Genomic DNA, 13598 nt, shown 5'->3' on the forward strand with positions numbered 1-13598 from the left:
AAGATTCTTCTTCTGAATCTACATCTTGGAAAATCGCTCGCAGTAACAATACGTAGTACTAAGGCTATACAATGACATCCCTATATGCGGGCCATGGTTGACATGGCCCCGAAGACCTCGTCAAAAGTGTCCTGCGCATTTTGCACGACATCAACCCCATAGATGTACTTCTGCACATCCGCATCTGCCCACTTGTCCGGCACTGAACCCTTCCCCTCCTTCAGTGCCGCAAACTGTCTGTCGCGTTCCGCCTTCGCCTCGCCCTCTCCAAGATGCAAAGCCCGCCCTGACGCAGCTGCCAGTTCTACAAGCTTCTCTGCACGCTCCTTTCTCACCTTCTCATACACGCGTAGCGCCTTGTTGATGGACTCGGGAGACTGGTCGGGTATGCGTGAAAGCACAACACCGATGACAGCGCCATCTTCAATGGCTTGGGCGGCGCCTTGCGCCAGATGTGGAAGAGTTGGATGACAAGCATCGCCAACGAGAGCTACGGAGCCATGGACCCAGGTTGGTAAAGGCGAGTGGACCCGTAGTTTCCACTCACAGACTTCGCCCTCAGGCACGAGGTTGAGCATGCGATGTATCATAGGGCAAAAATCGGAGAAGACCTGAAGCATGGCAGTCTTGCTTCCTTTTGTCGTATACGTCGCCGAGGGGGCAGCCGCAAAGTTGACGTCCGGTTGAATGGTGGATAAGTTGTAGATGTTCTTATTAGACACAGGATAGGCTATGATGTGCCTCTTCTCTCCTATCCATCGGATGACCCCATCGGTGTTGATCAGCTCGAGTAGCTCCGGGTCTTTCTCCATCTCCTCGCGGCGTAGCATGATGCGGTACGCCGCCTGCTGAGTATCCTTGACCTCAGCATGAATACCGAGCTCTTTGAGCATCTCAACGCGGGTGTTGCTCTTGACACCATCCGCACCTAGAAGAACGTCCGCCTCAACCTCGTACGGCTCACCCCCTTTGCGGGGTATGGCTGTGAAAGATGGCTTGGGAGCGAAAGTCTTCACTTTTTCCACACTTGTAGAAAAGAAAAACTTGATGCTCTTCTCGGCCCGCTTGCAACCTTCGTAGAGAGCGTTGGCTAATGACGATCTGTGGCCGACCATATGTGGATACTTGTAGGTTCCCCGGATATATCGTAAGTCCACGTGCGCCAATTCCTTATCGGTGGCTCCCTCTATATAAGTTAGTTTAAGAGTTTAGCAAAAAGAGAAGTTTACGCACCTCTGATGCTGGTGTCTTTTAGATCTACAGCCTCCTTCTCGATCTCGGCCCAAACGCCTAGGTTATCTAGGATTCTGGCCATGTTTGGAGCCAGCTGGATGCCGGCGCCAACAAAGCCTAAGTTGGAGGCAAACTCATAAACTTGGATGTTCTTGAATCCCGCATTCGCCAGTGCTAGCGCGCACGTCAAACCGCCCATACCAGCACCGATAATGCATATCTTTAGGTTCTGTGTCGCCGCGTCCATGGTAGTTGATTTTCTCGGCAAGAGGTGTTCAAAGCACTGTTGCTTTGTGAATTGTAAGTTCAGTCAAGGTTCGCAGATGTGATATTGAAGATTGAAGAGCATTAGCAAGCATATATCCTCATGAGTAACTCCAACACCCGTTCTTCGAAGCGGCTCACAAGCTGGCAGTGCGTGGGGCAGCTGCTTGGAAGTCAGACGTCTGGAAAACTGTTCAGCCGCCGGCACGACAAGACGGATGCTGGTAAGCCTATAGATCAGCGGTTTGTCTGCCGCAATACCCCTCTATTATGTGATAGAAAGATCGGAAGTGTGGGGAGCTTGGCACTTGGATGGAAAAGTCTGTGGGGACCAAGTGGAGAGACGCCGAGATTCGGACGTACCGTTCCTCACCTACAACTTTGCAACCTTGACATCCAACAACAGCTGCCGTGCCAATTCCAAGTGAACCTGCAATATGCAACGCGTCAATACGCTTAAGATATGCTCCAGGCCGTCACTCACTAACCAACGTGCGATGTCGGGCCCCACACCCTGTACGCGTACTCCAGACACACGCCGTGAGCTGCATGTTGACATTCAGCCTTAATGGAGCAGTCATTACTATGAGGGTTTTATATTTAATGCACTTGCCCCTTGAAGTCGTAAAATTAGCTTCACGTTCTTCTCTCTTGTGTTTCCTCTTACAGCATTGCCATCGAAAGAATATTTTCCCACCATGAGAATCTCCAACTGGCTCCAGTACACAACCGCTATAGGCGCAGCTAGTGCCTTCGAGTGCAGTCCGTCCGCATTTATTGAGGTCTTGCCCTCGAATGCTACTGTTACCTTTGCGTACCCCCTGTCCGACAACTCTACCTTCCAGGTACCGGCTGGCAACCTCCCGTATCGGGTCTCGCCTACAGGGTTGCGTGCGCTTTGTGCCGTCGAAATCAGACAGCCATCAAGTGGAAACTCATCGTACAGTTTCGGGTTGTTCCTGCCCGCGGAATGGAACGGTAGATTTCTGTAGGTTCCATCGTACCTATCTCCTCGCCTCTACTCATGTAAGACAGGGCCGTTGGTAACGGAGGCTTTGGCGGAGGCATCAACTGGGCCGATATGGTGAGCCACCCTTGGCGGAAGCATAGGATAATCTCTTTTTCTGTCTCATCTTTCTCATTGTGACTGCAGGGCGTGGGAGTAGGCTACGGCTTTGCCACAATATCGACAGACACCGGCCACAACAGTTCGGCATTGGACGCCAGCTGGGCTTACAATGCCCCCGAAAAGGTGGAGGACTGGGGCTACCGTGCGTTGCACGGGTCGATTGTGCTCGCCAAGGAGGTCGTTTCCGCCTACTACGGCAAGGACTCCGCGTACAGCTACTACAGTGGCTGCTCAACCGGAGGCCGACAAGGTTTCAAAGAAGCTCAAGAGTTCCCCGATGATTTTGATGGTATCGTAGCTGGCGCGCCTGCCTGGTGGACCACCCATCTGCAGCTGTGGAACATGAAAGTCGGAATTGACAATCTACCACAAGATGCGCCGCACCATATCCCACGGGAGCTATTCCCAGTAATAGCGGACGAAGTGTTGAAACAGTGTGATCCCCAAGATGGCGTGGTCGACACCGTTATTTCGGATCCGACTCGCTGCAACTTCAACCCAGAAGCGTTGCTCTGCCCAGCGAATGTAACGAACGGCACCGCTGGCAGCTGCCTGACGGTTCCCCAAATCGGCACGCTGTATCGTCTCCACAACCCCTGGTACGAAGCAAACCAGACGCTGATCTTTCCGCCCTTCGAACTCGGGAGCGAAGCCGAGTGGGACTTACTTGTGGGCGGTCCCGAGCCGGCTACCCTTGGCACGGACTATGTGAAATACATGCTAGGCGAGGGCCCCGAATGGCGATGGCAAGACTTCAACGCAAGCGTCATAGCCCTCTCTGACCGCATCAACCCGGGTAACGCCACTGCGGACAACTTCGACCTCTCCCCGTTCTACGAGAAGGGCGGGAAGCTGCTACATTATCATGGGTTGTCTGACGGCTCTATCGCCACGGGAGCCAGCCTGTACCTCTACAACCAGATACTGAAGACGTTGGAGCCCAATGGAATCGAGCTGGATCCCTGGTATCGCATGTTCCTAGTCCCAGGCCTGCAGTAAGTTATCTTCTGACCCTTGGCTCAAACAATGTCGAGTCTATCGACTAACCCACGGCAAGGCACTGCGTCGGTACCCCGTCCAACATGAACGCACCGTGGTACTTCGCAGGCCCGAACCAGGCAAGGCGGCTGGGCACTAGCGCTTACAGCGTGCCCGGCTTCTCCGACGCTCAGCACGACGTCCTGCTCGCGATGATGGCGTGGGTTGAAAACGGAACTGCGCCGGATCAGATCATAGCGACCAAGTGGGAGAACGACACCCTGCATGATACCGTGGAGAGACAGCGGCCGATATGTGCGTATCCTAAGCAGGCGATGTATAGTGGAGAAGGGGATGAGGACGAGGCAGAGAATTGGCGGTGTGAGAGTCTGTACTGAGCTACGACATGGAAAGGGGGAAGTGACGAATGAGCGTTATGCTCCCCTGTAGCTTGCTTTGCAACAACCAGGACGACAAAAGTATATGTATATATATTTGATAGTAGGCGTATTCGACAAACGCTATCAAAATTAGGGTATCGGTAAATATGAACACTTCTTCCCCACAGCACCACCCCTACTTATAACCTCCCCTCTTCTTACACGCGACACTAACATATGACTGCCTTCCGCCCGAGTCCACAACAAGCGCAGTAAGCTTTCCTCCTTTCACACAGCCCGTGTCAAGGCCCTTAGAGTACTCCTGAATGTTAAGGCCGCGCTTGCTATTATGGCCGTAGACAACCGTCTGCCGCTTCTTCGATGGCTGAGATTTCTGGTAGTAATTCCACAACATCTCCCAGCCAATAGTGCCCTTCTCTTTCACAGGATGCTCCTCGGATGGAACGCGTGTCTCGAGGTCGATGCTCCGCATGTTCATCGTCTCGAACGGATCTTGTCTCTCGAGTGGAACGCCGGGGACGAGGCCTGCGTGGGCGACGAGGATTTCACCCATGCCTGGTACGTCGCCGACGTTGAGGATCACAGGACATTCGCGCAGCCAACGGAGATTGTGCTTCCCTAGCGCGGCGGCTACGGCGGACTTCTCCTGTTCGATTGAGGGCTGAGAGTGAGAGGCTGCTTGCGCGGCAGAAAGGAGAACGCGGTCGTCGTGGTTGCCCCTGACGCATGAGGCGCCTAGGTCTCGTGCGAGGGAGACAACGCCGGCGGAGTCGGGACCTGCGCGCCGTCAGTGGATGGCCAGGACATGCAGGTATATAGAGAACACACCTTTGGCGACAATGTCGCCAGTGAGAATAAGGTGGTCCCGCGTCCGCTGGAAGTCAACCTTCGCCAACAATGTAACTAGCTCGTCCTTGCACCCGTGGACATCCCCAACAAAAATCAGCCGCCGCCTTTCCCCAGCGCCAGGTAGAAGGTCACTGTCCATTTTCTTGACCATGACCATGTCCGTAAAGTCCGGCCGTAGGTTGCTGCCAAACATGCCCTTGTTGACAGCCTTCGGCCTGAGCGCCTTTTCCATCGCTTCCCGCTCCTGCCACGCTGGCCGCAGGTACCATTTCCAGGTCGCCCACACGGTGACGAGTATAACGAGGTAGATGATCAGGTGCCGCTGGACCCGCCGCGGAACTAGGAGTTTCTGGGGCCAGCGCGCCATTCGTGGGCTTTGCCAGTCTTTCCAGGGGGAGGCCTTTTCTGCACAGAAGAATTGGTCGTCGTCGGAGTCGTCGGTGTGTTGGTGGTCGCCGAGGTTCTTCCAATCGGTTGGTATTAGGTCTATTAGGGGCCGTGGTGTTTGGTGTGCGTGGTGAGGGGCATTACTATCGGAGTAGCGAGAAGACTCTGGGTCGGATGGCGTTTCATGATGGCCCGCCATATATTTACAGGGTGGAGTGGCAAGGTTGGAGAGCCCTAGGGGGCGTAGTGCGGTGGAGGAGACGGCGATGTAAGATACCCGGTAGAGACAGTGCGTGAGTGGGAGGGTCCACGATCCGGATAGGGTAGAAGATTAGCAAGGTGTTGTAGAACACTCGGGCTGAGTCGTGTTCCTGGAGATGAGGGAGGGGATTGGTAGCTCATGCAGCGGCCCGTCTTGTGTTCAAGGATTGGCACTGGGCATTCTCTTGGTGCAACGAAGGGCTAGAGGCATGCGGAGAGGTTGGTGGAAATCTTGGAACGACAAGAGACTCGGCATCTTCGGGCTTATCGTTGTTTTTTTGCTGGGGGACCGCGCGTAGTCAGCCTGACGTTGCCTTGTGTCTTGTGCCCTATTACTCAATTTGGTATGGACGCCAACGCCTGCCAACCGTGAATCGGGCCGCGAACGCCTGGCACCGACGCAGCTACTTCGGACAAGGCTCTTGAACGTGTATGGACAGTACAAGCAATATTGGCAGTTGTAATTGGGGAGCGTTGAAGATCAAACTAGAGTCGTCAAGATTTAAGCCGTAGCTGCCCTGTCTACGTCCCGTCTCAGCCGCATTGGCGACGATCTCCTTTATTTAGTACCTATGCGCGGCACGCTGCCACAACTCGCGACATTTGCATTCACTATCCCCTAACATTCATACAGTCATCCACTTGGTGCTCCACGTGCTCTGTTAGACGCAACAACCGGAAGCTTCAGCGAGTAACTTGAGCATTGACCTAGTCCACCTCTAATGCCCGCAACTCCGATACTCCAACGCAGGCAAGAGAAAAAGAACATGCGCTCAACGTATAGAAATAATGCGGTACAACCGTCACCACAAGAAGAGCCCAAGAGGCTACGGGTCAGCAGAGGACAATTTTCCTGCTTGATCAATTGCGCGAGCTCAACGGAGCGTTAGAAGACCCACTGCGTTCCGCTAGGCCTTCTCATCCGTACGAATTGATGAATCTTCTGTCTTGCCGCAGAGATTACTAGGGACGGAAGTCTCGGCGATGCTGCTCACAGTGATGCGAGTAATGCTTTCCCGTAGTCCCCTCTGTTGGGTAACCGATTGGTGGTATGTATGTGGCAACGTGCCGGCGAGGTATTTGTTAGGAAGACTATGTAGAGTAAGCCCAGAAAATACACTGATACAACTCCGACGAACTTACTGCCGCAGTGGAAGTCCAGTTCCATGAATGCCACAGGCGAGTGGATTCGGTAGTAGAACGGATCTTCGTCTCCGTGCTCGCCAATCCACGCGAAGTACGTCTGGTCGAGATACTCCTTGAAGTTTTGGACGCGGTGTCGGAGTACTTGCTCCGGATAGTATTCATTGAAAGCTTCATAGAGCGCAATGATCTGATCTTGCTGCTCTCTGGTGAAAAGCTTGACCGGACAACCCTCTAGGACCTCGTCAGCAATTGTAGAGGCATTTTCTGCACATGTTGCTTACCATATGGGACCACGCGGTTATCCTGTCTCGCACCGGCAAGATGTCTTTCATCAAACGGATTCCACCGATCCGCCGGCAAAGACTCCCCATCCATCTTTTCGGACAGCGTAGCTTTTGCCTGCAGTTCCGGCGACAAGCTTTGCATGAGCTTCAAGGGCAGTAGCTCTTCCACCTCGAACAGCCTTAATCCTGCATGAGGGCCTTCGTCAATGCGATCAGGCTCCGCTCCCATGAAGGTTGGCCCGATCACTAACCGCCTGCCTTGCACAACGACTGCGAGACACAGATGATGACCGAAGAAGGTGTAGCCCCATGGCCGCTGGAGATCTGGCTGGCCAAAAAGACGAAAGTTGTAGGAGTGCTCGTTCATGACAGATCTGCCGTTCACGAGGTAGCCCAGGAAGTCGTTTGTGAGGCAGCAGCCTAGCACTTTCTCATAGCCCTTCTTAGAGAATGAAGCTTTCAGGATATCATGCACCGCAGATTGCACCTCGGCGGTGCACTCGTCTAGACGTAGGCCGCCTGTAGCTGCGTCAGTGTCCCTGCAGAGCATCACTTATACAGAGTGTTCGAGTATACCAGGATTTACATAGAGTTCAGGGTTTGACCACAGCCGGATCTCATCCGCTTCAACTGACTCAAACTGCGTCGCCTTCTTCTGCTTCGCCGAAAGCAATGCCAGTAGTGCTTCCGCAGCTTCGGTCATTGCTTCCACAGGGGCGCCTTCATCCTCGGCGTAATGATAAACTCCTTCTTCCACGTGACCATCGCTGGTGAAACCTTTGTAGGGCTTCTCGAGGTTTGGTGCAGCTAGTCGGTTGATCAACCACGCCGGAGCCTCGATCTGCCTTCTTGATTCGCACCATTCGAGCGCATTGCAATGCTCAATACCCTTGATTCTTGGGTGGCCGGGCGGCGGGACCAATTCGCGAAATGGGATAACGGCGTCTGAACGTGGCCGGGAAGGATCACTTGTTTGGACGTATCCCGAGTTCTTAGGTGCTGCCATGATTGCCATTCGTGAAGGTGTACTTTGTTTTGGCCAAGTTGTGGATATCTCAAAACACGCTCGATACGACAGACTGGCCCGCCTTATCAACTGAACTCAGGCGCTGAGGTTCGTTTGATCATATGATGGTTTTCTGTCTTGAGCAACATCCCCACAGCTCTGTGGAGAAGCGTGGGGCCCCGCAGATTTGTGCCGTATACAATAACTTCGGGACAAATACCGGCAGTTAAATACAGCGAAGTTGCGAATTCAAAGTGTATATCAATCATTATGAGTGCACTTCCAGATGTGTGAGCATTGGATCTAGATCGTCCAGAAGATATCGCCATCTTCCAGCCCTTGTATTTCAAAACTCTTCGGAGGAGAAAGACCAAAGAGATTGATTGTATGGCGCCTTCAGCACACCAAGGCAATCAGCCTTCAAGGCCGCAGTTCTCACGTAAGTGTCCCTTCGATTGCTGATTCAATCTCTTCCTAGCTAAAAGCCCAGGAATTGTTCGCTTCATTCCAGCCAGTGACAGCAACTCAATACTACTCGGCGAGCCCGTTGAGCAAGATCTTGACGTCGGAGCAGCGCTTTATGACGGGAAAGATGTTACTGTTCAAGTTTTCACGGGCCAATCTGTGCTTGATCCCGGATCTCTCACGGAGCGGACAGAGAGCATAGGCAAGCTCTTATCACCACTTTCTCGAGAGGAGGTGGGAACTATTCGCTGCATCGGCCTTAACGTGAGCACCGCTTTCCCTCTCCCTTGCCGAACGTAGGCTCACGCGGAGAAACATAGTACAAACAACATGCCGAGGAAGTCAAGTTTCCGATACCCTCCGAGCCTACGCTGTTCCTGTGAGTTTCGGGCTTTCATTCTAGTGCTGAGCTTCGTGTTAACGTTCATTTGCAGGAAGCCCTCAACAGCCCTAGCCGACCCCCATCCCGCACCAACAATCATCCCCAAATTCACGATCCAGGATGACTGCGCCGACTACGAGGCCGAACTCGCAGTCGTTATCGGCAAAGAGTGCAAAAACGTGTCCGAAGCAGACGCCATGGACTACGTGCTAGGTTACACAGCCGCCAACGACGTCTCGAGCCGAAAGAGCCAGTTCTCGCAGACGCAGTGGTGCTTTTCCAAAGGGTTTGACGGCTCGTGTCCGCTCGGGCCGGTGCTGGTCTCGAAGGCTGCGGTGCCGGATCCTAGCAAGCTGAAGCTACGGGGGCTGAAGAATGGGAAGGTTCTTCAGGAGTGCGGTTTAGAGTAAGTGATGTGTGAGTATAGAATCCGTGAAACCTGCGCTGACCTCTAGTGTAGTGATCTTATCTTCAGCGTGGAGAAGGTTGTTAGCTTCTGCTCGCAGGGCACGACGCTGCCTCCTGGGACGGTCATTATTACGGGCACGCCGGCTGGAGTCGGTGTAGGACGTAAGCCGCAGGAGTTTTTGCGTCATGGGGATAGGTTCGCGGTCGAGATCCTGCCGTATATCGGGACTTTGATAACAGAATTTGTGAATGAGACATAGCAAGAAACTCAATGAAAAGCTATTTAAAGCTTGCAACCACTTAAAGTTATTTCATCTTCCGTGAACGAAACGCCATTGAAGCGGCAACTTTTTATTAGGTATTCACATCACAAACCAACCCCTCCCCCTACGCCTCGAGCAAACCCGGCAAATGCTCCTCAATATACTCCACCACCGCATCCGGCCCCCGCTCAACCTGCAGACCCTGCGGCAGCGAAAACGTGCGCAAATCAGGCACAACTTCCTTCGCAATCCCAATGATCTTTTGACTCTCCTCTGGCGTCCACATCGACGCCGTGAACTGCATTTCATTAGCTATGCGTCAAGGAAGCATGGCCGCGGCAACTCACCAGAATATCTGGCTTGGCCTCTTCAACGACTGCCTTGACGCTCTCTATGTCTGCTCGGAAAGGTCAGATGTCAGTTCACACAGGGAGCAGTTTTTGGAGCTGCTGCAGTTGACTCACTTTCCGCGTTCCCGGCGTGGATGATGGTGTATTTGTTCTTTACATTCTCGACCACGCGGCCAACAAGTCTGTACGCTCGTTCAGGAGCCGTGTTGACGGTGACGAGCTTGAAGGGGCCGAGAGGCTTTTCGGAAGACATTTCTGTTGGTAGTTGCAAGGTGGACGTATGGGCTGAGTCAAAGATGTTAGATCAAAGGCGAGATCTTGTTGGAAATAATCAGTTCCTTCTATGAGCATGCTTTCATCACTTTAGATCCGCGTAACATCCACAAGACCTGTCTCCGAAACCGGGTTCAATTCAACGGAAGACCTGATACCGTTCGGGTCTTCCGGTGTCAAACTTTCCTTGAGGATGTGGGGATCCCCACACACCGGTGCCGCACTCGGGACAAAGTCACCCACGCAGCGAGGGGAAATCGAGCGGCCGGCCTGGCATGGTCCGAAAGATGGTGTTCTGAGGCATGAACGCCGTGGAAAACTGTCTTGTCCTTCACAATCCAGAAAATCGCAAAAGGCGCGATTCGACATTTGCCCAATAAACCACAAGCACGTGCCGACGCTAAATCCCCTCCCAAACACCACCCTACGCCCTAAAATGCTGCACAAACCCATGCAACCGATCAATAACAACCGGCATAATCGCGCCCACCGAGTCCTGAATCAGCGCCTCAAAATGCCTAATCGCATCCTCCTCGCTCAGCTCCAAACAAAACCTCTCCCTGACCTTCAGCACCGCCTTATCCGGCTCGATCCTGATATCCGGCACATTCGCGTCCTGCATCAGCGCAAAAAGATTGAGTATCAGGTTCGCGCTTTTCCGCAACGTGGTGTACGCCGTGAAGCAGTGCTGCTTGAACTGCGCGTACTGGGTGCTCCCTGTCCCGCCCATGCCTTCGATCATCTCACGGCAGAGCTTCATCAAAGGCGCGAAGGGCTTCGGGTCACGGCCCAGGATGTAGCCGAAGTCAGCGTGGAAGAAGTGGCCGTCGGGCGCTAGGAGTAAGTTGTCGAGGTGTCGGTCGCCGACGCCGAGCAGGTAGGTTATCACGCAGTAGCCGGCGCAGGACTTGACGTACGTGTCCATGGCTTCTTTGCGCACGCCGAGTGGCGCTTGGCGGTCGGGGTTGTTGTCGCGGAGGTAGGCGAGTAAGGAGCCTTTGTATTTGGCGACGGCTGCTGCGAGGGACATGGAGGGTACGAATTGCACGGCACCGGCGCTGGTCGATGTTGCCAGGATGCGGTAGGGGGTTAGCTTGAGGTCGAGGTTCTCTTTGCGGAGGAGCCGGTCCATAAGCGTGATGATTTGGATGACCAACTGGTCCTGACGGAGGTCATCGCCCGTCTTGAAAATGAGCGGGTACTTCGTCCCATCGGCGAGTTTGAAAGTGATGAGAAGGGGATTGAGAGTCGATTTGAAGACATTCGCCGCGTCGGGAAAGCAGCCGGTAATGGAGACACTGGGGTCAAGCGGGAGTGGAAGTGGTGGCTCGATCTTGATGAGCTCGTTGCTGGGGTCCGCAAGGAACTTCTTCAGCTTTTCGATCTTGTGCGGGCGGTCGATGCGGGCAAAGCGCAGCTCCTTCGAGATTTTAGACAGCACTGTGATAAGTTCGCCTTGCCTGAGAAGCGTCTTGCGCCGCTCTGGTCCATCCGGGGTCTTAGTGAGCTCGGTCATAAAGTCGTACTCCACCTTTGCAAAGAGTTTGCGATGCTCTTGGCCTTGTGTAGGGCTGCGGTCGTCGCATTCGACCATCAGATACCAATGCAAGTAGTTCCCAAGCATAAGGTTGTTGGCTGCCCGTGAAATGAGAAACCGTGCCAGAGATGAGTCTTGTGCGGCACTGTCTTCATCGGCAGCTTTCTCAAACTTTAGAGCCTGTACCAGCTGTAGCAAATAAAGAAGCAACTCCTGGATACATTGTTAGCAGTGTTCTGGCACTGCAGTGGCCTCACAAACCTCGTCGTCAGACTTCCTCAAGCGGTCGACAGCGTAAGCACGAACGATGGGGTTGTCAGTGCTGGGGCCTAGCAGCTCCAGTGCATCATCAACATCGATCGCGGTCCACTTCGGCAGAATCTGTAGAGCTTGTCGGACTTCAACCGGGTTGTCCCATTGTACTGATTTCACGAACTTGGTCAGAGCCTATGCGCCATTAGCGCCGAAGCCGCATATAATGATTGCGTCAGCATACCTTCTTGTCCTTCGTTAGGTGATGCCTAAACCTCCAGATTAAGTTCTGCTCCGTAGCGTCAAGCTCACGAGTAGGGCCATAGGAGAGGACAATCTATGTGCAAATCAGCAAACTGCGCCTCGGGCCGCTTTTGTTGCAGAGCTGACCTTGAGATCGTCTCGCTCCTTATTGTTCGGTTTCGCGTCTCGCGCCATGACGGCACTTCGATCTCCTCGGATCAAAGCGTTGTGCTTGATCTCCGCCGGGTTATTGCGTAAACCAACCTCCGGATCATATATGCGAATCAACGGTCCGGCATCGGAATCGCCATAGCCCGCCGCATCGATGTTGATGCCGGGCCCGAAGGACACCTCGGGGGGAGGTCTTAAACGTACTTCAGCCGCAGAGCCACCAGGGAGCTTGAAGCTGGATATTGGAGGTGGTGGATACTCCTGATCGGTGAAGACAATCGGGTGGTCAAACCGCGGGAACTCGATGTGAAGGTAGAATTTCTCGTCGTTCTCGCCGTCATCGGACCCTTCAGAGCCGTCCTCGGCACCGTTCTGACCATCTTTGTGCTGAGCAGCAGCCCTGTGTCCCTGTCTTGACCTCTCTTTCAGCACGCTCTGCTCCAGCTGTGCATACTTCCGAAATACCAGCTGATCCAGCCATTGGTTCTGAGGTATCTCCTCCATCTCGAGCTTTTTCAGGAGACCCTCGAGTCTCTCCAACTCTCGCATCCGCTCATCCATACCGTCCACGCTTGGCCCTGCATCCTTGCGATTCCTCTGAGGGGGTCGCGCAAAGGGTGTCTTGGTGGTCGACAGTCCGTCTGCAGCTTTGTGGCGGTGGATCCTGCACCTTTGCTTGCCCTTGTGCAGGGTGTTGTCTTTGTCAAACAGAGGTATGGTGGTGCCTCCGAAGGGTATGGCGTGGAAGTGGGAGCCCTCGCCCCCAGTCGGCGACAGGTCCCATACGGTAATAGCGAGCTGCGCAGACAGGGGGAGGACCGAGTAGTTGATGGGTAGGGTCAACCATTCGTTCCATCTTCTGCCGGTTTTGAAAGTCTTGTACGCAGTCTGGACAGGCACGGTCAAGGGCTTGCTGTCAGCCCATAGCTGTGCAGTGACATAGAGCTCGGAGTGAGGGCTGGTTGTTTTTAGCTTGCTTCTTTGCTATAGATGAAGACGCTCGTCACACCTGAGATTTGAGCCTCTGTGTCTTAAGTCAGGGTCCTTTAGCAAGACGGAGAAAGGGATCGGCTTCTGATAGCCGTCCAGGCTATTACTGCTAAGCTATCAGCCCACTGTCCCATGCTGCGCTTTTGTTGTGTCGCAAGAGAGAGTGCGCTCACATCTTCACATTGACAGGGAGATTCAGCGCCGACGAACTGGCGAAAGAGAAAGGTTCCATAGAAGATGAAGCGGAGACGACATGCCGCCCTCTTCATTCAAGATCATCAGGCACACAGCTGTTCCCCACGTCGTGTGCCGCCCTCACTGGCTGC

The 13598-nt window shown here is 53.7% G+C and overlaps 7 protein-coding genes across 7 annotated transcripts; 2 read left to right on the top strand and 5 right to left on the bottom strand.

The window, feature by feature from the left end:
- Positions 1-80: 80 nt before the first annotated feature.
- Positions 81-1480, bottom strand: W97_03645 (salicylate hydroxylase; the record flags this gene model as incomplete). The annotated part of the gene is made up of 2 exons (XM_007781541.1): positions 81-1186; positions 1234-1480. 2 exons carry the CDS (start codon positions 1478-1480, stop codon positions 81-83), a joined length of 1353 nt encoding a protein of 450 aa, XP_007779731.1.
- A 715-nt stretch (positions 1481-2195) lies between these two features.
- W97_03646 (uncharacterized protein) lies at positions 2196-4002 on the top strand (the record flags this gene model as incomplete). The annotated part of the gene is made up of 4 exons (XM_007781542.1): positions 2196-2485; positions 2533-2581; positions 2651-3621; positions 3684-4002. 4 exons carry the CDS (start codon positions 2196-2198, stop codon positions 4000-4002), a joined length of 1629 nt encoding a protein of 542 aa, XP_007779732.1.
- Positions 4003-4180: 178 nt separating this feature from the next.
- W97_03647 (uncharacterized protein) lies at positions 4181-5440 on the bottom strand (the record flags this gene model as incomplete). Its single annotated transcript, XM_007781543.1, has 2 exons — positions 4181-4782; positions 4834-5440. 2 exons carry the CDS (start codon positions 5438-5440, stop codon positions 4181-4183), a joined length of 1209 nt encoding a protein of 402 aa, XP_007779733.1.
- Positions 5441-6493: 1053 nt separating this feature from the next.
- On the bottom strand, positions 6494-7938 carry W97_03648 (uncharacterized protein; the record flags this gene model as incomplete). The annotated part of the gene is made up of 3 exons (XM_007781544.1): positions 6494-6879; positions 6930-7451; positions 7509-7938. 3 exons carry the CDS (start codon positions 7936-7938, stop codon positions 6494-6496), a joined length of 1338 nt encoding a protein of 445 aa, XP_007779734.1.
- A 387-nt stretch (positions 7939-8325) lies between these two features.
- On the top strand, positions 8326-9453 carry W97_03649 (uncharacterized protein; the record flags this gene model as incomplete). Its single annotated transcript, XM_007781545.1, has 5 exons — positions 8326-8377; positions 8429-8667; positions 8724-8782; positions 8838-9191; positions 9246-9453. The coding sequence occupies 5 exons, from the start codon at positions 8326-8328 to the stop codon at positions 9451-9453; spliced, it is 912 nt and encodes a 303-aa protein (XP_007779735.1).
- A 127-nt stretch (positions 9454-9580) lies between these two features.
- W97_03650 (uncharacterized protein) lies at positions 9581-10059 on the bottom strand (the record flags this gene model as incomplete). The annotated part of the gene is made up of 3 exons (XM_007781546.1): positions 9581-9754; positions 9804-9853; positions 9921-10059. The coding sequence occupies 3 exons, from the start codon at positions 10057-10059 to the stop codon at positions 9581-9583; spliced, it is 363 nt and encodes a 120-aa protein (XP_007779736.1).
- Positions 10060-10503: 444 nt separating this feature from the next.
- W97_03651 (phosphatidylinositol 3-kinase) lies at positions 10504-13504 on the bottom strand (the record flags this gene model as incomplete). The annotated part of the gene is made up of 6 exons (XM_007781547.1): positions 10504-11829; positions 11878-12063; positions 12113-12205; positions 12259-13240; positions 13292-13378; positions 13446-13504. 6 exons carry the CDS (start codon positions 13502-13504, stop codon positions 10504-10506), a joined length of 2733 nt encoding a protein of 910 aa, XP_007779737.1.
- Between the last annotated feature and the right edge of the window lie 94 nt (positions 13505-13598).

Source organism: Coniosporium apollinis (genome assembly GCF_000281105.1).
Source record: "Coniosporium apollinis CBS 100218 chromosome Unknown supercont1.15, whole genome shotgun sequence".
Taxonomy (NCBI): Eukaryota; Fungi; Ascomycota; class Dothideomycetes; genus Coniosporium; species Coniosporium apollinis.